Raw genomic sequence first — 21,610 nt, 5'->3', positions numbered from 1 at the left:
GCCATTAATATAAAGATTACGTTTCTAAATTTTTGTTAGTATATTATTTATGTGTTTAACCCACGTCAGCTTAGAGTCGTAAGTTAATCCTGGGAATTTTTCTGTTGTGTTCTGGAGAAGTTTTCCATTCATATATAGTTTGGGTGGTTAATTTTTGTGTCTTGTATGTTTTGTAAATATTACTAATTGATTTTTGGGAACGTTTATTTTAATTCGATATTTCTGACAGTATTCCACAATATTATTTAATTGAGGTTGTAGATTTGTTGCTCTATTGAGGGAGTGGGAGTACTTTTACAGACCCAGACATGGTCAGCGAATTGTGATGAATAACCTAAATTTGGATCTTTGAGGGGCATATTTGCTAATATGTCTGATGAATAAAATAGGGCTAACTCCTCCTCGTTGGAGAACACCTGCCTCTGAAGTAAATGACTCTGAAAATGTTCCTTTTAAAGTGTAGAGGGGCATATTTGCTGATATGTCTGATGAATAAGATAGGGCTAACTCCTCCTCCTTGGAGGACACATGCCTCTGGAGTAAATGACTCCAAAAAGGTTCCTCTTAAAGTGTACATGTAAAGCTCAGTTAACGTGAAACAGAACCTCCAACATTCAATTACAATCAGATTTGAGTTCGAAACTCTGTTAATTTTTGTTGACTTTAACTAAACGTATAAAAAAGCTAATAAAGTTCAATTAAGGATGGCATGATATTTGTTGTTTTATGTTTTATATTACTAGAACTTCAAGACATCTTATAAAAGTCCTATGGTGGAACAGCGGTAAGTTTATGGACTTTCAATACTAAAATCCGGCGTTCTATTCTCCGCAGCGAAGACAGGACATAGCTCAATGTGGTTTTACTCTAAAACAAACAAATCTTATAAAAATCCACCTCTAGTCTTGAGTGCATTTGATAACAGAAAAATAAACCGCAATTATGAGTTTAGTCATATTGATTATATAAAGAAGTCATTATTAAACATTTGTTTCCAGCATACAGTTTACAGGCAAGCTTTTATTGGCACACAGTCTTATTGGAACAAATTGCCAGAGAATAATTCGATGTTCCTTATTGTTTTATTTTCAATGAAATACTTGGAAGGGCTTCGATTAATATTCAAGTACAAAAACAAATTAAATTATGCAAACAACGTCAGAACTTGTGAGTTAAAATGAATTAGTATAACTTATTTTGTATTAAGATCTGATAATTATAAAAAATATATGTTTTTCTATTACGATGACAGTTTTAATGAAGCCGTACGATTTTCACAGGAATCAAGTTTATTGAAATTTTAACTCCAAGTATTGCAAGAATAATGTTCTATAACCTTTTTTTTCTAAACGTGTTTTTTTTTCACATATGTAATACAAATCGATGGAAATGCACTGGTCATAGGTTACAACATCAGCAGCAATTTATATAAAATATAGTATATTTATAAACGAGCAAGATCTCTCTTTCTTTGTCTTTTTGTATAAGATATACATTCGCCATTCGTTCTTTTAAGAAGTTCTTAACTTTTAAAACTTGTTCCAAAACATTTGAAGCATTTGGCGTTCTCAAACCTGCACATTTTTCTCCCATGTAAGCAGCTGTCTTATAGTTACTACAATGGAGTGTAAACTATGTAAATTTGCTTGTTGATAGTTTTACTTGTCTGAAGTTTTGTTTGTTCAAGTAATCAAAGAAATAGATAGAAAATATATTTTTTGTACATCAATATCTTGATGTTATCAAACTCTTTACGTAAATATGCACCGGTGCTTTAGATTTCACATGCTTGGTGAACTCAATTGACGTAATTACATGATTTGTAAAATAAAATACGAATCAGTACGCATTTTAGAAAAACATACACTCAAGTTACCATCATAATTATGAACTAACGTGTCTAAAAATGTACATTAATGGTCTTGCTGATGTTGAACAGTAAATATAACACACTATGCTTGCTATTTAAATACTGATATATATGACCTGGGTCATTGAAAATAGTTTGTTTGTTTGTTTTGAATTTCGCGCAAGGCTACACGAGGGCTATTTGCGCTAGCCGTCCCTAATTTAGCAGTGTAAGACTAGAGGGAAGGCAGCTAATCATCACCACCCACCGCCAACTCTTGGGCTACTCTTTTACCAAAGCTGTTTATTCATATAGATCACCATTAAACAAAACAACTGATTTCTTCGTTTCAGCATTCATTCATTTTAGGTCGTCTTAATGTATTACTCAATTGATTGTATTGTTGTTGTTTTTTTCCAAAATGAATATTACTCATGTTAGTATACACAGGCTCAATGTCAAAACTAGCAAAATAAACCCTAATCTGTAACTTTATTTAGTCTTTGCATTTTAAGAGAAAATTCAAACCTGTATTTATAGTATATTTATTAGTAGTGTCATTCTTCAAAAACCAAAAAATAATATCAGTAAGCAATGCATGAATATATGTTCTGATATTTCAATTTATAGGCCTTATCAGATATCTTGGGAAGGTTTATTTATATATGTTTTATATAACGTTATGGAAAATAGGTCAGAATAACAAAATATTTGCATACACAACAACATAACAGTTTTTCATTATTTATATTGTACATAATGTGAATGTGTAGAATTCTGGATAAGATAAGCCGTAAGGTGATACATAATGTCAATAATTCTTTTTCAAATCAGCCGTAATTAAAAAAGACAACATATTGTCAGTTCCTTGTTTATTATAATTATCTACTTATCCATCTATTTAAAATTACATCTTGTAAAGGTATGCTGATAATAATGTTTCCAGTCTTACTTTTTATAAACTTAGTTTTCTATTTCAAAGTCGAATTCTCGAACATGTTTTTTTTTTACGCCAGTGTATTGTTTTACTTGTTGTTGTTGTTGTTGTATCTAAATAAGGGTCCATTAAATCACAAATCTTTAATCATTAATGATTCTAGTTTATGGTCTTTGTTTGGTTGAGAAGATAACGACATCTTTCTCCGACCTTGTTTATGCACTTTGAAAAAAAACCAAAAAAAAATTCATCTTAAAGAATCCTTTATCTTTTACATCGATTATTTTCCCTCTGCAGCCTCAAACTGGTCGGGCGTGGCTTACTAGTTAACGTGTTAGGCTGTGGGTGGATCGGACGGTCCAGTGTTCTAGCCATGCTCCACACTTTCAACTGTGGAATCGTTAACAGTATATCTGAATAATTAGCTGATGTGTAGCTGTCCTTCCTGTGGTCTAAATTGGGCACAGTTATGCTTGAACTTTATAAACGTATCTGATGTGGCTGTTTAAGAACAGAACAGAAGGACCAGGTAGGTATCTGTGACTTCGATTCTCTCGGGAAAGTCAGAGATCAGATAATTCTCCTTTGCTCCACTCTTGGAGTTAGGTGCATATAATATGTTTGTTATTAAACGCAAAGCTACACAATGGGCTATATGGGCCCTAGCGGGTATCGAAACTCGAACTTTGACCTTGTATGCGGGGAGACTTACTGCTGAGCCACAGGTAGGCAGGTGAGTATAGAGTAAAAGAGAGAGAGAGATACAGTGAGAGTTTATCAAATAATTAAATAAAAATATAGAATAGAAATAATAGTTATAAAAGATATATAGTACATAATAATAATAATAATAGTTATAAAAAATAAATAGTACATAATAATAATAAATAAAGTAATTTAATAAGTTTGTTTGTTTGTTTTTAATTTAACACAAAGCTACACAATGGGCTATCTGTGCTCTGCCCACCACGGGTATTGAAACCCGGATTCTAGCGTTGGAAGTCCGCAGACATGCCGCTGTGCCACTGGGGGACAATTTAGTAAGTAAAGAGGAAAGGTAAATGCTAAGTCTGCCTGAGCAAAAGAGATAAGTCCGATGATGAACACATCGGGAACAGTGAAAAACGATGGAAAAAAAAACAAGAAAAACTGCCAACGTATCAGGTTGGCAGGGATGTATAAAAATAAATATGATGTAGAGTACACCGGAAGAACATTTTCATTGTGCAGTCTCGTCGTTTAAGCCCACGTGTCGCATAAGACATTTAGGTTGAATATATGAAACGTGATCCGAATATATCCCAGGTCGAGATATAAGAAACACTGTTGTTTCTTTCAATTTGTATGCAAGTAATAATTTCTTTTAAAAATTGTGGCAACCAGGAGTTTTCAAGTGTAATATTTCATATATTAAAGATCATCTCGACTTAGAACTACTTTTAATCCCTACATCGACGCCATTGGAAACCTGTTAAATTTCAAGCTGTGTTGCCCCTTAAGAAGCCACGTGTCATTTGAAAATACTTCATTAAGCTTCCATTTGTAGAATATGATTGAGAAACTGCTTGAAGTTTAGCGCGTGCTAAGGAGTAAATGATAAGAAAATAAATAACATCGTTCAACAGCACGCGCTTAAAATTGGTATATACTTTATTTTTAGCCACATTTAGTGACTATCAGCTTTCTATATACTATCAAATATTTTCGAAATATCTTTCAATAGGGCTTCATTTGGCTGTTTTTTATAGGGTGTAATTTGTATGACTTAAAAAGTGTTTACTTGATGACTGTGTTGTGTGCTACTGCAGATCATGACACGAAGAAAGTGTCAAGTATATGAATATAACAAATTTTTGTTGGTACAAAAAATTCTTTTCCCTCTGAAGCTTATATTTGATAAATGATAGAAGACTAAACTAACGATTATAAAAGACAGAATGATAAAAATATACTGCAACATGGTAGCCTTAAGCGTCGACATTTTTCTCTTTAGTTTTTATTAAAACATGCATTTTACTGTCAGTAATAAATATTAAAATTCAATTTTAAGTGGACCTATATAACAGTATTATTCTGAGAAGAATTGTATGTTGACAGATATAACAGTATGGTTCTGTGAAGAATTGTAAGTGGACAGATATAACATGGTGGTTCTGTGAAGAATTGTAAGTGGACAGATATAACATGGTGGTTCGGTGGTAAGCTTACGGACTTACAATACCAAAATCCAGGCCTAGATGGCCAATTGTGTAACTATGTACTAGGATAAACAAACCCAAAGCAACATTGAGATACCATCAGATTAACGTCCTTAACAAGTACATATAAAATTATTTTGCTTGCAACGTTGATATCTTTGTAAACCTCCCCGTGACTTTGATAAAGTAAACATTTTTACCACTGAGGATGCACAATAAAACCTATTTCTCTCTGCATTTTGTTATCAATAATTAGAAATTACTTTAGGCTACTGATAGTAATATCATTTCAGCCATTTCGAATTGTAATATGCCAAGTTAAATTATACCTAAAACATATATTAATGTCAACGAGTCAGTGAATGTTTCTCTGTATACATACTGTTTTACACAAACACGTGTTTGTATATACACATGAGCATGCGTAAACTATACACATGATGTGTTAGTTAGAAGATAAATAAATAAAAAATAACCTAGTAAATAATGCCGATAATTTCACACACATGTTTTTCTAACAATGTGCAATGGTATACAACAAAAACTGATAATGGTTCGAATTCATCACTTGAAGTTCGACTGACGTAAGATATTTAGCTTAGTCCTAAATACATATATTAAGGTAGAAGCGCATAATAATTCCATAATATATAAATGTATATAGGAAACAAAAAAAGACTGTTCATGAAAGTAACATTAAAGAAATAATGAATATCGTTTTATTTACTGAACACATAGAAACTAGTTGTCTGCTTCATACACTATTACTGATTCACAAATCCTTTTCTTTTAAACCATCATCACTTACAGAGATAATATTTACACATACATTTTGAATAGTTTAGACAGGCAAGTATGGAACATTGTATTCAATTAGCAATGGATTTAGTTTTTAACTTGTAAGTCGTACAACATTTCTAAAAATCAGTGTTCGTTTTCTATTTATCTGCCTTACTTGTGGCACGAATTTTTGCTAACCAATTACGACGGAAATGTTTCGAAACTATGCTTTTCTTAAGAAATGACAGTCCATTATGTTCCTTTGTCTATGTTGGTGGTTTGAAACAAACTACATCGAGTAAATAGTTTCTCTTCCCTGGTGACCAAAGTCAATATGTCGTGAACAGCCACAAAAACACAACGAAGGTTAAAGTTAAAAGCTTCATGCAAACATAAAACCAAAGTTACAATATTTTGATATTTAACATTTTCCATTGTAGTTTCAAATATTCAATATCTTTTATATTTTAAGTAGGATGCAATGTTTCGATTGAAATTTAGAATTTGGTACAATGAAAAAAAAAGTTTGAAGAAATCGAATAAGCTTTCCAACTTTTAAAGGTTCCATATGAAACTTAAAAATGAATAAGTTGGGTTGCGATTTTGTTCTGTCAAATCTATCACTTTACAAAAAATTAAGTTTGTATTTATCTTATGATAATTTTCGACGAAAGGTAATTTCATCTGTATCATTTACCATATAAAAACACAGTTTAATTAAGTTTTTCTTAGCAAGAAATTAGACTCATGATACGTTTTGATCATCATTAATTGCTGTTGTTAATTTTTTCAAGAACTGTTACTATGATTCTTTGCAAGAGTATGTAATGCTAACAATTTACGGACTCCTTTAAATGCAATTTAGATAAGGACACGACCATGTTAAAGCGGTTTTTGTGTGAAATGTTATTGTTGTTTCGTAGTACTCTCGTGGACATGACTTTAAGTATTTCAGTTCTCATTATGTTGGCTGGCCTGTTGCCCATCTATGCATTAACTTTATAGTAATTTGATGGGTCCAAAACATAACAGACACCAACAACAGAATGTTTAGAAACTTATGACATCGTTTCATGGTGCACTTATGGACAAAAACAACAAATATATTTACTTTTGACCTAATTCATATGTTCGAAACTATTATTCTTGCTTGTATATTATCTTTGAATGTTTCGTGTATAAGAATATAAAACGAATTACTTTTACGCGTCCTTTAATGAGTTAATTTTAGCCTGACACGTGCAAGTGTTACGATACTACCTTGGTGGCTAATGACTAACAAATCATGTTATTTTCTTGCTCCTCTGTTCCTACTGTATGCATATTTCGCAAATAAATAGGCATATCTCAGACAGAATTAATGTTTCTTATGCAAATAGGTAAGCAATTAATTACGACAGTCAGATCTTGTTTGAAATGGGTACTTGTTACTGACAATAACAATCAACAAGCCACATCAATTTTACTCCGACCAGAATAAGTTCTTGTTACTGACAATATCAATCAACAAACCACATCAATTATACTCCGACCAGCATAACTTCTTGTTACTGACAATAACAATCAACAAGCCACATCAATTATACTCCGACCAGAATAAGTTCTTGTTATTGACAATATCAATCAACAAGCCACGTCAATTATACTCCGACCAGAATAAGTTCTTGTTATTGACAATATCAATCAACAAGCCACGTCAATTATACTCCGACCAGAATAAGTTCTTGTTATTGACAATATCAATCAACAAACCACATCAATTATACTCCGACCAGAATAACTTTTTGTTACTGACAATATCAATCAACAAGCCACGTCAATTTTACTCCGACCAGAATAACTTTTTGTTACTGACAATATCAATCAACAAGCCACGTCAATTATACTCCGACCAGAATAACTTCTTGTTGCTGACAATATCAATCAACAAGCCACATCAATTATACTCCGACCAGAATAAGTTCTTGTTATTGACAATATCAATCAACAAGCCACGTCAATTATACTCCGACCAGAATAAGTTCTTGTTGCTGACAATATCAATCAACAAACCACATCAATTATACTCCGACCAGAATAACTTCTTGTTGCTGACAATGTCAAGCATCAAGCTACAGCAGATATACCTCGACAAGAATGAGCATACAAAGCTGCACAATAGATTATCTGAGCTGTGTCCAACACATGGATTGAATCCCGAAATTTAATGTTTAGTACTCAAAGTTATGACTGGGTAACAGGGAGTAACAGGCAACTAAATATAACTCTTACACAGTTTTCAGAATGAGTACTTCTTGGTTCAAATTTGTTGAGCAGTGTTTTAAGTGAATAATAAAAAACGCATATATTATCATTTCTCACTTATAGTGAATTAACGCAGTTTGAACGACAGAACATTAAACTTATTCACATAGTCTCATTAAGTTGAATGTTTGTGTTATGCATACTACTAGAGTTAAAGTATGACAGAAAGACGTCGAATACACAGAAGGGGCTAATAATATGCAATATTTGTATCTTTTAATAATGGTTTTGCTTATATATATATATTTTTAAATAGACGTTTTGATGTAGTTTTTAGCCACGGCATAGTGGCTCATAGAACGGCTCTGAGTTTTTGTTTCTTTTTCAAGTACAAATTTTTAGTTCATAGCTCCGTCATCACTTGACCGATTTGAGATATTATTAAAGTTTTGGATTCAAGAGGTCAAACCCTTTCGATTGATGTATTTGACCATGCCCAAGGTCTCATAGATTAATTTACTCTAATCCTGCTTAAAATAATTTCAATTTGAGTGTAGGCTGATCGAGATCCTGATGAGTAATAAAATCGAATCGGGTATCAGCGCACCCCACACTTGGTATTGCTGGCTCACAAAAAATATAGCTAATAGAAAGAGAAACAAAGGTCTCATACATTAATTTACTCTAATCCTGCCTAAAAGAATTTCAAGTGCCGCGGCTACTGAGGATTCCCGCTTGTCTAACGTATAAGCAAAATTCTATAAGCTTTTGTTTTTGATAAGTTTTAACAAGATTTCATATTTGAAACAAACAAAAACGTTCGTCAGCTTAAGAGCCAGTAACCTAATGGTGAAGATAACTATAAGGTTTCACAAAGAAACCGGTTTTTAAACGAAGGTCAGAGACATAGAATGGTACTAACTTTTTAACGCCGTGTCATTTTTTTTAAAAGAAATGACGTCTTCAAATGACTTATTTAAGTATTTCACGGAAAATGGGCATTCAACAAGGTCTCTTTAGATTTGTTTTACAAAAAAAAATTACACGCATTCTTTGACTGTAGAATATTAGCCATGAGAAAGGCAGAATTGGAGATTGTCTGTTATTGAGGAAGGTTCTTTGTGTCCTGAATTAAAATTCTTACTTATGATTTAGCTCTTAAATTGCCACAAACCAGTGAAAAACGTTACTACAAGCTTCAGGGGTTTGGAACCGGCTTGAAGGATATCAGTTTGTTGTAGAAAATGGTGGTTTCAGCAAAAACTATGTTCTTTGTGTTGTTAGTCACTTCCTCTAGAAATGTGGGACCATATTAATTAATTTACTGCCTATATTTCCTCAATCGAATGTTTGATAATGATTGGTTAATTCTTCTTTGTACAATACTAATTTAAAAATCACAAGTAACGTAACAAACATTCATGTTGGAGAATCTCACTTGGGACACAATCGTGAAAAATTGAATCATTGTAGAATTTAAATGACAGTGTTTTTCAGTTAAAAGACGACATTCATTCTTTCTAGCGATGTGCTAATGGTATCGCCGTAAAGCGTTACTTGATCGTAACAGAAACACATTTCTAGTGTTTGAATATTTAATTTTAGACGCTATATCAAAATACTTTTGTTGTACATGTTTGTTTTTCTATACAGTTATGAAGATGGTTTTCTTGTAATGCAGATGCTGGAGAAAATACAAATCTATATGCTAATAAGATGAAGCGTCTTAACGTTTCGAAAATATAATATATACTTTATAATTACCACATATAAAAAAGTAATTTGTTTCTTGTTTTAAGAACATATGAATTTTCAATGATTGCATTTTCAGAATTAAAAAATTAGGTCATATTTCGATTTCTTCATTTGCCTGTTTAGCTAATCGACTCCACATCTTATACTTAGTGCAAATATAACATTAGATTGAAATTAAAAGCTTTCTATTGATACTAATTATACCAAATTCACGTATTAAACGTTACATCTATATGAAAATATAAAGGTGCCTTATTATTATAAAGTATATATGAAATATACATTATGTTTCAGTTACCTTTAAGTACTACTTCGAAACTAAAAAGCTGGAGTACAATGTACTATCAAGAAATGTTATTTGAATGACTAACCCACAAACATCACCCAGTACAATAAACAAGACGTCAGAAAGCCGCTTTCTGGTTCTCGTATGATTTGCTTTGTAACAGCAATGTCCTTCTTTCTGTTTAACTAAAGTAGAGCGACCAGAAAACGGACATTATTAATAATATATATTTCCCGTTTAAGTATACTCTTAAAAGGTAATCAAATTAATTAAATAAATAAAAACCAATTCGAAAACTAAACAGAAAAATATACCTTCGTATAGATCGCTTGAATGACAATATTTAAGTGTCTAAAAATTCCCAACAGAAGTGGAAGTTATTACAACTGTAGCGTGAATTTTTACTGAGCCAACCTGCACTCCCAAAACCTACATAAGTATTTATAATTGTAGGTATCCTTTTATTAGTAATGTCATTTTGTATAACAGGTTTACTCACTGATTCAAAAATACTCCTTGTAAATCGACAGAAATAAGGTGATATTGCCATTCACATTCTCTAGATATCTGATGATTAAAAATATCTTTCAGAACTCAATTAATCAGGAGGATTATCTGAATTACCTATAAAGTACGTATACATTTATAATTATTCTTAGAAGTAAAACAAAATGACTGTTAGCATACTACACTGTTGTTATACAACCATAACAAAGTATCTATCACTTTAGTTGTTAATGAAAGTTTGAGTAAGAATCATTTGCCCTTGTTGTAAGAGATTTTGTAAAAAGTTAAAACACATGTCTATCATAAAAATATACCTTTTATTAGCTAAAATTCAGACATATGTCTTTCGTCAAACTTAGCTGTTAAAATTACAAAATGTAGCTAATAAACGAAATTTTTATGATGGACGTGTGTTTCAACTTTTTAAAATATATCTTGCAAAAATTCTTCCACGACTTGCGGTCTTTTTCTACAGTTTGTTTTTCGAACAAACTTCGCCGCATATGCCGATCTTAAAGAACTTAATACACAACACTCTGTAGACATTTGATCTTGTTCTCTTCCCGTCCCACCAAACATGCTCGCCCTTTCAGCCGTTGGGACGTTATAATGTGACGGTCAATCCTACTATTCGTTGGTAAAAGAGTAGCCCAAGAGTTGGCGGTGGGTGATGATGACTATCTGCCTTCCATCTAGTCTTTCACTGCTAAATTAGGGATGGCTAGCTCAGATAGTCCTCGTGTAGTTTTGCGCGAAATTCAAACCAAACTTGTCTTCACATAAAATCTGTTTATTCTAGTTATATTTGTTAGCTTTTACTGTTTCATTTTTTCTGTTTTGACAGTCTATCGAAATAGCCTTCGAGTAACAAAAAAAATAGGCAACAATAAATGTTGCATATTTTTGCAGTTTAAGCCGTGAGGGAGTTATAATGTCTAGCTTGAATGGGTGTGTATTTTTGTACAGCTTCACATAGTAATCATGAAAGTCGTTGACTCTAAAGTAAAGCTTTAAGTTAATCAGGTTCTTATTTTGGTTATATAAAATATAAATATAAAAATATTCGTGTTTGAAAGTAAATATTTATTTTTCTGAGAACTTTTTGTTTGGAATTAAGCACAAAGCTGCACAATGGGCTATCTGTGCTCTGCCCACCACGGGTATCGAAACCCGGTTTCTAGCGTTGTAAGTCCGTAGACATACCGCTGTGCCACTGGGGGGCTTTTTGAGAACTATAAATTTATATGTTTAATATGGTGAAATAAATGTCATGTCGCCGTACTTGTTCGTATATTATAGAAAACTTGAATATTGTTTTTACATTTTTTATTATGAAGGAAAGGCTCGATCTTTTTCTTGTTATTAGTGAAAAAAGTTTCATTTTTCTTATTGCTATCATTAACAAGTTTTTGAAGTTTTGCTATCTACGTTCGTAAGTTTTTTATAAAATTTTGGTCTGCGTTTAAATTCTTCATTTTTTTGTTATTAGATGGAAGCTTTCGTTGTACTTCGTGTTCGTTAATAAGGATATTAATGAAGTGTGTGATGCTTGTTTTTATTGGTTGGAGAGCTTACTTCTTTGGTTCTTGTCAGCTATTGGTCAGAAGGATTGTTTGTGATTCCTAATCTATATAGTGAGGATGGATTTTCTGGTTAGTTTTACATAAAAGGATTACCTCTTTTTTCTTAATAATAGAATTTTTTTTTGTTGTTGTTGAAAGGAAGAGTTTGATTTTTCATATTGAAATTGAAGCGGTAGTTCTATTACTTAATCTTATTTCAATGAGTTAAATTTTGTTTCTTAATAGTTAGAAGATCTGATACGCTTATTGTGGTGGCTGATAGGTTTCTGTATCCATGTTCTCATTGAAGGAAAGAAACGATAGAACTATCTTGGTTGCTCCTTCTTGACTAATAATGTAAGACGCGTTTGTGTTAATCCTTAGGCGTGGATCTGCTTAGACAAGAAAAACATCAAAACATGAGCCACGAACAAGTAAAAATAGAAGATGGCGAAAGAGTGACGTGAACTTTTTACATGAGCACTCATGTCTAGTTGTGGAAGCGATTCAATGATTAGTTTAGAGCTGTACAGAGTACTGAACGTGTCTACAAAGCTAATCATGCACAATAAAGTGGCCAAGTTCTTCAATCTCGGCTGACTAGTTATTTGTCAGTTAACTATATAAGTTATTTAACGCTCTACATACTTTCCAACTGGTAAAACATTTAGAATTATATACATAAAAACAGGACTATTTAATAATAGAATTTTACATGATACACAGCGTCGTGAACCTTTTAAGTAAGCATTCATAGTAAGTTGTAGATAATAGACTTTTACATGATACACAGCGTCGTGAACCTTTTAAGTAAGCATTCATAGTAAGTTGTTGATAATAGGCTTTACATGATACACAACTTCGTGAATTTTTTAAGTAAGCATTCATAGTAAGTTGTTGATAATAGACTTTACATGATACACAGCGTCGTGAACCTTTAAAGTAAGCATTCATAGTAAGTTGTAGAAACAATTCTCTATTTGATTTATTACTCTACACAGTAATGCATGTGTCTGTCAAGTAATTTAACGGATGGATTGGTTAATGCGACATATGCCAAGAGATCGTTGTTAATACCAATCACAGAATAGTGTTAATTAGGAGTCATATTGAATAATTTGTGTTTGTATGTTGGAGTTCTCAGCCATGTTAGTCCATTAAAAATTCTAGTCTGTTCATTAATTGTTCAAGCTATTAATCTACGTTAAATGTGTTGCGCTGTTATTGCACATTTGGAAAACAACACTCCTTACGAATCCCAATCATTGCGTCCCTATACAAATGTGCTTATAATGAACGAATATGTTTCTCTAGCATAGTCGATGTATTTCTGAAAAAAAATAAAAAATAAAATAAAAAGTTACGAGTTTTTCCTTGTGCACCAGCAAAAGTAATCGTCATTCAGAAAACATTTTATATACCTATTTGAAATTAGTGGTTTTGTAATAGTCTTGTTTTCCGTTTTTACAGCAGTACCATTGCCCTCACATTTGACTAAAAACAGAACCTGGATCTTTTTCTTGCACTAGTTTGGGAATATGATTTTGCTAGTGAATTAACTGGATTTTCCGGATTTCCTTGAGACATCATAAAAGAGTAATTCATTGAGCTTGGTAATGATATCCATCTTTCATCAGATTAGTATAAACGAAAAGGGAGATGTTCAAGAAGTCCAGATGACGGATGCCTGAAGTAGTACTCTTGGTTTGTGAGATGACCTTGAGAAGGCGATGGCATGAACCTAGAAAAACAATAAGGAGTTGCATGCATCATGGTATGGAGAGCTGCAACGTTTCCAGCCTCGGCAAGTAACTCCAGTCCAACAGCAGTCTGCCTTTTCCACTTTGTCCTGGAATAGGCATGTATATTGTAGAAAAAAAAATATTAAGGTTATTTAACCTATTTCTATTGGCCGTATCATCATCGCCAACTCTTTAATAAGAAATTACACGATTGACCAACAGCTACTTAATATCATCATCGCCAACTCTTTAGTAAGAAATTACAAGATTGACTAACAACTACTTAATATCATCACCGCCAACTCTTTAGTAAGAAATTACAAGATTGACCAACAGCTACTTAATATCATCACCGCCAACTCTTAGGCTAATCTTTACCAACAAACAGTAGGACTGATCTTCATATTTTAACGTCTACATGGTTGAAATAGCAAATATGTTCGGGGATGTGATTCGAATCCACGACCTTCAGATTGCACGTTAATTGCCCTAACTACGGGACCATGTCAGGCAAATGAAATGACTTAAGTAGCTGTTGGTCAATCTTGTAATTTCTTACTAAAGAGTTGGCGGTGAATGTTGTTAAGTAGTTGTCTTCCCTTTTGTCTATCACATAAAAATTAGGGACAGCTAGCGCAAAATTCAAAGAAAAACAAACTAGTCTTTTCGCCTACAGTAATAGATAGTAATCTTTAAGTTAACGAACGGTTTGTCTTCGGTCTGTATATGATCTTATTTATATCGTTCTAACAAAACAAATATCGTCTTATGTACATCTAGCATAACTATAATGGATAGTTATATTTAAGTTAATGATCTGTTTGTCTATGCTTTGTACACCTTTCTAACCTAGTAAGTGTCATCTCGGTTAAACAAACATAAAAATAAGATGTTATTGACAGTGATTTAGAAGCGCCATCTCTGTTTTCAAAATGATACTTGTAATTTCATTAATATGAGTTTTTATTCTGATGAAGCGACACAATATTAGCGTTAGGTTGCTTGGCAATCTTAACGATAGAGAAAATTTTTTATGTCAATCAGTTTTTTACGTTTATTGAGATTTGAATGTTATCATCTATATTTTCATTTTACCCTTAAAACTAATAGAAACGAAATAAAGATTCCTACAATTTCTGTCCCTGTAAAGACTTTTAGATCAGTATCTGTAGGACTTTACCTTTTCGGGATAAAATCTACTAGAAATTAGATACTAGGTACTATTAGGTACTAGAAATTAATGAGGAATAGCAAGTTTTACGTCACATAGAACTTTTTTTAGATAGTATGGAGGTACTAGAAAATTAATCAGTAATAGCAAGTTTTGCGTCACATAGAACCATTTTTAGATAGTATGGAGATAACAGAAAATTAATGAGGAATAGCAAGACTTACGTCACATAGAACCATTTTTAAATAGTATGGAGGTATTAGAAAATTAATGAGGAATAGCAAGATTTACGTCACATAGAACCATTTTTAGAGTTTTATATTTGAAACTTACCCCTTTTTTGTAATTTTTATTGGTTAAATCTGAAACTTACTCCTTTTTTGTAATTTTTATTGGTTAAATCTGAAACTTACTCCTTTTTGTTTGTAAATTTAATTGGATAAATCTGAAACTTACTCCTTTTCGACTATAATTTTTATTGTTTTATTTATTGCTTAGCCATAAAAATACTGCCTAATTATAAAAATGTTACCCAGTTATGATTGGTGATGATCGGAGGGGTAGTTTCCGAGATCCGAGTTTTAGACGTATACATCGCAAGCTCCATTATAATGAAGATGCGTGGGACAGCTCTGTCGTCAATCGCGTGATACCAAATCGCTTTTTGCTCACAATGTATTTTTAAACGCGCACCATTTCTTAATAAAGCAACCAATTCTTATTGAAAAAAAATGCTTACCTCGTTTATAACTTTAGCTGATCATTCCTATAGGTCAACGGGCGCGAGTGAAAGTACTTTCTTAAAGGAACTTCAGATTGATATTCCTTAATAACTATTTAGCCACGAGCTTTGTGTACGTTTCTTTACCGTTTTGTACTTCGGCTAATTTTGAATTTCTCTCTAAGTATGCACTTAATCTATTACTTATAACTTTTATTTATAATTTTACATACACAGCTGGCCAAGCTGATTGGTCAGTAGCTCTGTGGTTTATTGATTGGTTTCCCTTCCTTTAAGAACATGAGAATATTCGCCTCCTTCCAAGAAACCATGATATTAGGGAGAAATTAAATAGTGCCGTGATATGTTCAAGCAATAGCTGGTTGCTTTTTTTGAGTAAGATGGCTTGTACGCCATTTTCACCAGGTGCTTTGTTTTTGGTTTGTTTTATTGCTATTGAGATCTGTGTTGTGGTTATTTTACTTGTAACAGAAGTGTCATGAGTGTGTGTTATGTGTGTGTACAGGAAAAATAGCTGTGAATGTTGTTTTATTTTCTTCATTAAGGTTAGTTATATTATTTAGGTGGTAATTGTCCACTTCAGGGGCATTATGTGTTTTAAGTATGTTTTATAAGTGTTCTTTAAATTATTCAGCTTTCTGGGTGTTTGTGTAATTAGTTTTGTTGTCGTACACTAGTGTGGAGTAGATTTTGTGTGTTCTTTGGCTATATCTTTATCTTTTGAGATGTTTCCAGTAGTGTTGTGGGTCATCTTGTTTCATTTAGTTCAGTGCAGAACAAGTCCCAGTTCTCTTGTTTGATCTGTGTTTTTATGTTTGGACCTCTTATGTTTATGTACTGTCTATATAATCTATGACGTTCTTTAATCATGTGGTTTTCCACGTGTTGTAGTGTTCATGTTTAGGTATTGCTATTTCTGCTGCTTCTGTAATACACTAATTTATTGTTTGACAGTATTCGTCAATATCAGACGGTCGTGAGGCTCTAGTTGTGACAGAATTTGGTAGCAGTTCGTCAATTGTTGAGTTCCGCTATCACTACACATTTCTTGTTATGATTGACAATGTTTTGAAGTAGGTTAGTATCTAAAGCTCTCGACAGAGAGCAGTAGATGTCGGTCACAGTTATAACTGTATTACTTGTAAGTGTAATATCACTAGCTATGCATAGCTACTCAAGGGCCATCTGCGTTTGGCAGTGATGGACTAGAGGGAAAGTAGTTGGTCAACATCACCCACCAACCAACGATGGGCTACTCTTTTACCAACTAATAGTAGGATTGACCGTCACATTATAACGTATTCACGACTGAACGGGCGAGCATGTTCGGTGACGGGGATTCGAACCCATGATCCGCAGATTGTGAATCGATCGCTTTAAGTACCAGGTCATGCCAGGCCCTAGGAGACCACTGCTTTATAATATACAGTATTTGAAATATATATATGAAAACATAGGACAAAGTGGATATACAATGCAAATTATATAGGCAAATATGACAAACATAAAAACAGTGCATTATAAGGGAAAAGTGAAATGATATATTGGCTAGAACAATAATATTTGGTATTCGTAGCCCTTTTCTTTACATAGATCTTGACATCGTGCTTTCATGTTCCTCTAAACTTTATCAATGAAAGACTGTGGAATTGTGTTCCGAATATCCTTTAATACTTCCCAGAATTCGTCCAAGGTCTTTGGTTGGCATTTTATGTTCTCAGGATAGAAGACTGCAAGGGCCCTGGCCAGCCCCGCAGGACAAGCTCGGATGGTAAGATCCTGGTTCGGGCCAGCCCCGCAGGACAAGCTCGGATGGTAAAATCCTGGTTCGGGCCAGCCCCGCAGGACAAGCTCGGATGGTAAGATCCTGGTTCGGGCCAGCCCCGCAGGACAAGCTTAGATGGTAAGATCCTGGTTCGGGCCAGCCCCGCAGGATGGTAAGATCCTGGTTCGGGCCAGGTCAGGATTGGATGAGGTGACTTTTATCAAACTTCTTTTTAAAAATTCGAGCTTCCTCGGGTTTTCTGCTTGACTTTTTTAATTTTGTTTAAATACAATATTTTCAAACATATTTTTGGAAAAACGTCTATTCTTATAGCTGCGGTCTAACAATACGTATTTGATAGTTTCATAATTTTTATGCTCGGTATCAAAGGCACCACTTTAAGGAATTTTGTAATCTTACAAATACTGTCTCAAGCTTTTTTGTTGTATCCATTGTTAAAACGGTCATGTTAAATATCACCCATAAATCTTATAAGTACACATATTCGTAACTCTACGGCAGCAACGGTTGTTTTTAATGAAATATGTTTGTTGAAAACACCGTTACATTGCCTATTAACAAAAATTATTATAGATTTCATTGTTGTGTAGTTGTGTCATTAGTTTGAACCATGTATTGTTACCCGCCAAGGAATATGGAGTATATTCCAAATCACTATGGCTTTGAATCAAAATTGAAGAATGAGAAAATATTGGTTGCAAATTAACTTTAAAAATTAACCCTCCATTTCCAAATGTTGTTAGGTATATGTGTTATTTGACCTGTGTGTATGGATAAAAGATTTCAACCTTTAACTCCGGTAATTCGGTCTGATGATCTTGAAAGTCTTACTAGTAGTAATTCGTTGTTACAGTTAGTATAGATGGAAACCTCAAGGGTCTAAATTATGTTTGTCACTAGGCCCTCAAAGTCTAAATCAAGCTCTGGCAACATGCGATATTTCAATTGTGGGCTGCTCTTTCTTAGGTATGTATGTACTATGTGCACAGCATGTTGCGTAGTGTAGGAGTGAAGAACCCGTTTAAGTAGTGAAAGTGTAGAACCTATTGTGTTTCTGCAGAATAACATGCAGTAACACTGCAGAGAGATGGATGAGGCTGGGAATATATCAGATTTATATTATTACCTTTTTCTTCCCAATTTTGGCAGGTTGGATCATAAAAACAGGCCATCTCGATTTTCTCACGGTCAGCCGATACTGTCGATCTCCTAAGTAATACTTTGTTTAAGCTTTGAGCCAAAGTCGAGTTTAATGTGAAAAAAATCGGATATCGACTGGCTTCAGGCCGGGCCGAGTAAACTTCTAACATTTTGGCCCATGCAGATCTCTACATCAGGACTTTGTGAAGGTCACAACATCTTTTTTTTAGTGTTTCATCAGCTTTCTTACGTTTCAACTAAAATTTCATTACATTTAATATATGCTTGGGATCATTTTCATACTGAAAGATGAAACCGTACTCAATGAGGCGCTTTCCTGAGGGAATGGCAAGACGGATCAGAATTAGCCAGGAAATCTTCGATTTTGTGATCTTCCAAACACATTTGGCCGAGATACAGCCCCACAACTGTAGTGATCCATTTCCATGTTTTTCTGAAGTTGTTGCACACTAAGTTTTATAATTCTCTCTTGATCGCCTTCACACAAATTGCTGTCGATTATTGTAAAACAGATCAAACTCGGACTCGTCTGTAAAGAGCACTTTTTTTACAGGTTTAAGCATTCCATTGCTTGATTTTTGTTGCCCATTTCATTTTTTTGGCTTTGTTACATCTTATCAACAAAGATGTTTGAGCAGCCTACAAACCCATTGAGACCATTTTGAGCCAATGTGTTACACACTATGCTTGAAGAAACGTTAACAGGTGTACTTAAAGCAAAGCTATTTGCAAGATTTCTACTGGTTTGTCGACTGTCATCTAGAGAATTTATCCTGAGGAACTTTACATCACTTTTGATAGTGTGGATTTTCTTCCTCGATCACTTATATTGTCAACAGTTCCAGTTTCATGAACTATTTTCAGGGTCTTGCATACACCACAAGGGAAACATGAAAAAAATGTGATCTGTCATTGGGAGTAACTTTTAAAACTTTGGTTTATATACATTTGTTGTAAATGCTATTCTTCCGTCGTTTTCACCACAAGTTTTAAATTCGAAAATTCTGTCACTGTATATAACTTTTAAAGGCCTTGTGCTGGTTTGGCAATTTCAGATTGGTTGCTTGACACCAAATCATATTTTGCTGTGTGACACAACACTGCATTAGGCAACATTTCATTTTGCCACAAAGGATATTATTCAATAATGTGTAATATGCATTATATACCCATTTAGTCCTTTGTTTCCATAATTATTTCCAATACTGTATATTCGCTTTTATTGTTAAAAGTCGTAAGAAATAGTTATTTTCTCAATCTAATGTGTACAGAAAATACACAAAAGAATATCGTTGACAATTACTCTGTTGAAACATACACTGAAAAAATTAAGCATTTAGGATTACATTTTAAGAGCTGGCAACAAAAATTTATATTTTGAGTTCACAGAAGAACTGATATTATAATGTCGTTTAAACAGGTCATGAACTTGAATCTTAATGGCATATTTTTACCTCTTATACATATATATATAGAAGGCAACGACAGCTCACGAGTTGAATCTTACTGTTATATTTCAACTGTGTAGTATACAACAAATCACAAATACAAATCTTATTGGTTTTAATCATTCCAATAAGTAACACGATTCCAATTTTTTCGGTATATTTCCACCTGTTAGGTATACAATAAACCAAAGGTTTGAATCTTTGGTTTAGATGTTTAACTCTCAACTATACAACAAATCACGGGTTTAACTCTTTACGGAAGATTTTCACTGTATAATATAAAGCACATCAAGAGGTTGAATCTGATCAATAGGCTTGATATCCGTCTAGTAGAAAAAATATTGATTCTGTTTATACGGATGTATTCAAGTTTTAACAACTAAAAATTATATTTGAATGCCTATAAAAAATGACACTTTTTCGATATTATTAAAAATGAGATAATGTTCGTTTTCGTTTCTTTCAATACAGATGTATTTCGGTGTGCTGCAGTTCCACTTCAACACTAAAGACTTTTCCTAGAGAGAAAAAATGAACTATTGAAAGGTAGTTAGTATGATTATGTTTTAATACATAATACACAAAATTTCTGGAGCTGCATGCACATAGTAAATGAAATCGCTATCGTTCGTAGCATTTAAACAGCGCTGTAATATTGGTGATCAAATGTTTTCTTCCTGTTGGACAGCCTTTATATTATAATATTAAAATATGTTGCTGAATAAAATATTTTAAATCATAAGTATATAGTATGGATGACAAAGATGTTTATATATTGTAAATATTCGGCATTCGCTGAAGAATAAAGAACCTGATTTACACTGATGCAATAACAATTGTTAATACTGTCAACTGAGCAAAGAAATGTGTAATACTTATGATAGTATCACACTTGAGTTAATAGAGATTCAGAAAAGTAAAGTAAAAACTTCTGTTTTCGTAAACTTAAGATAGTAAACAGACAGAAAGGGTAAAGGAAATACTTTCAAGTGTTTTAAGTCTTACAATTCAGATTGTGCAAAGAGAGAAAAATGTCATTGAAATAATTAAAGTCCTTTTATACTATTATCAGTAAATAGTGAGCAAATAAACGTGAAAGATTTGCAGTAGTGTGATATCTTAGTTGATTAAGACACAGAGAAAGAAAACAAAATAGACTACTGTTTTCGTAAACTTGGGCTATTAAACAGACAGAAATAAAAACATATCTCTTTAAAATTACTGAGAGTTAATCGCACTTTATAAGAACGACGTTCTTGTTCCTCTGTTTCCTTGTAATTAATTCATCTGTCGACAGTCGTGCCCAACCTTATGTGAAGAACGATACTACTAATCCCCTTAAGTTTCTAATAATACCATCTTTCCTGGAAACGTTTCTATGTGATAAAACTTGCAATTCCTCATTAGTTTTCTAATACCTCCATACTAAATCAAAACAAACT

At 33.1% G+C, this 21,610-nt stretch overlaps 1 protein-coding gene across 1 annotated transcript in view; it reads right to left on the bottom strand.

Moving 5' to 3' along the window:
• Positions 1 to 13,542: 13,542 nt before the first annotated feature.
• Positions 13,543 to 21,610, bottom strand: part of LOC106457016 (barH-like 1 homeobox protein) — a 16,694-nt gene continuing 8,626 nt past the window's right edge. Inside the window, exon 3 of the mRNA XM_022383185.1 lies at positions 13,543 to 13,967. Coding sequence (XP_022238893.1) covers positions 13,757 to 13,967 — 211 coding nt within the window. The 3' untranslated portion in view covers positions 13,543 to 13,756. The remainder of the gene's footprint in view (positions 13,968 to 21,610) is intronic.

This window comes from Limulus polyphemus, unplaced genomic scaffold (genome assembly GCF_000517525.1).
Source record: "Limulus polyphemus unplaced genomic scaffold, Limulus_polyphemus-2.1.2 Scaffold14, whole genome shotgun sequence".
Taxonomy (NCBI): Eukaryota; Metazoa; Arthropoda; class Merostomata; order Xiphosura; family Limulidae; genus Limulus; species Limulus polyphemus.
Note: the sequence above shows the minus strand (reverse complement) of the source record. Positions and strands in the feature narration are given on the sequence as shown.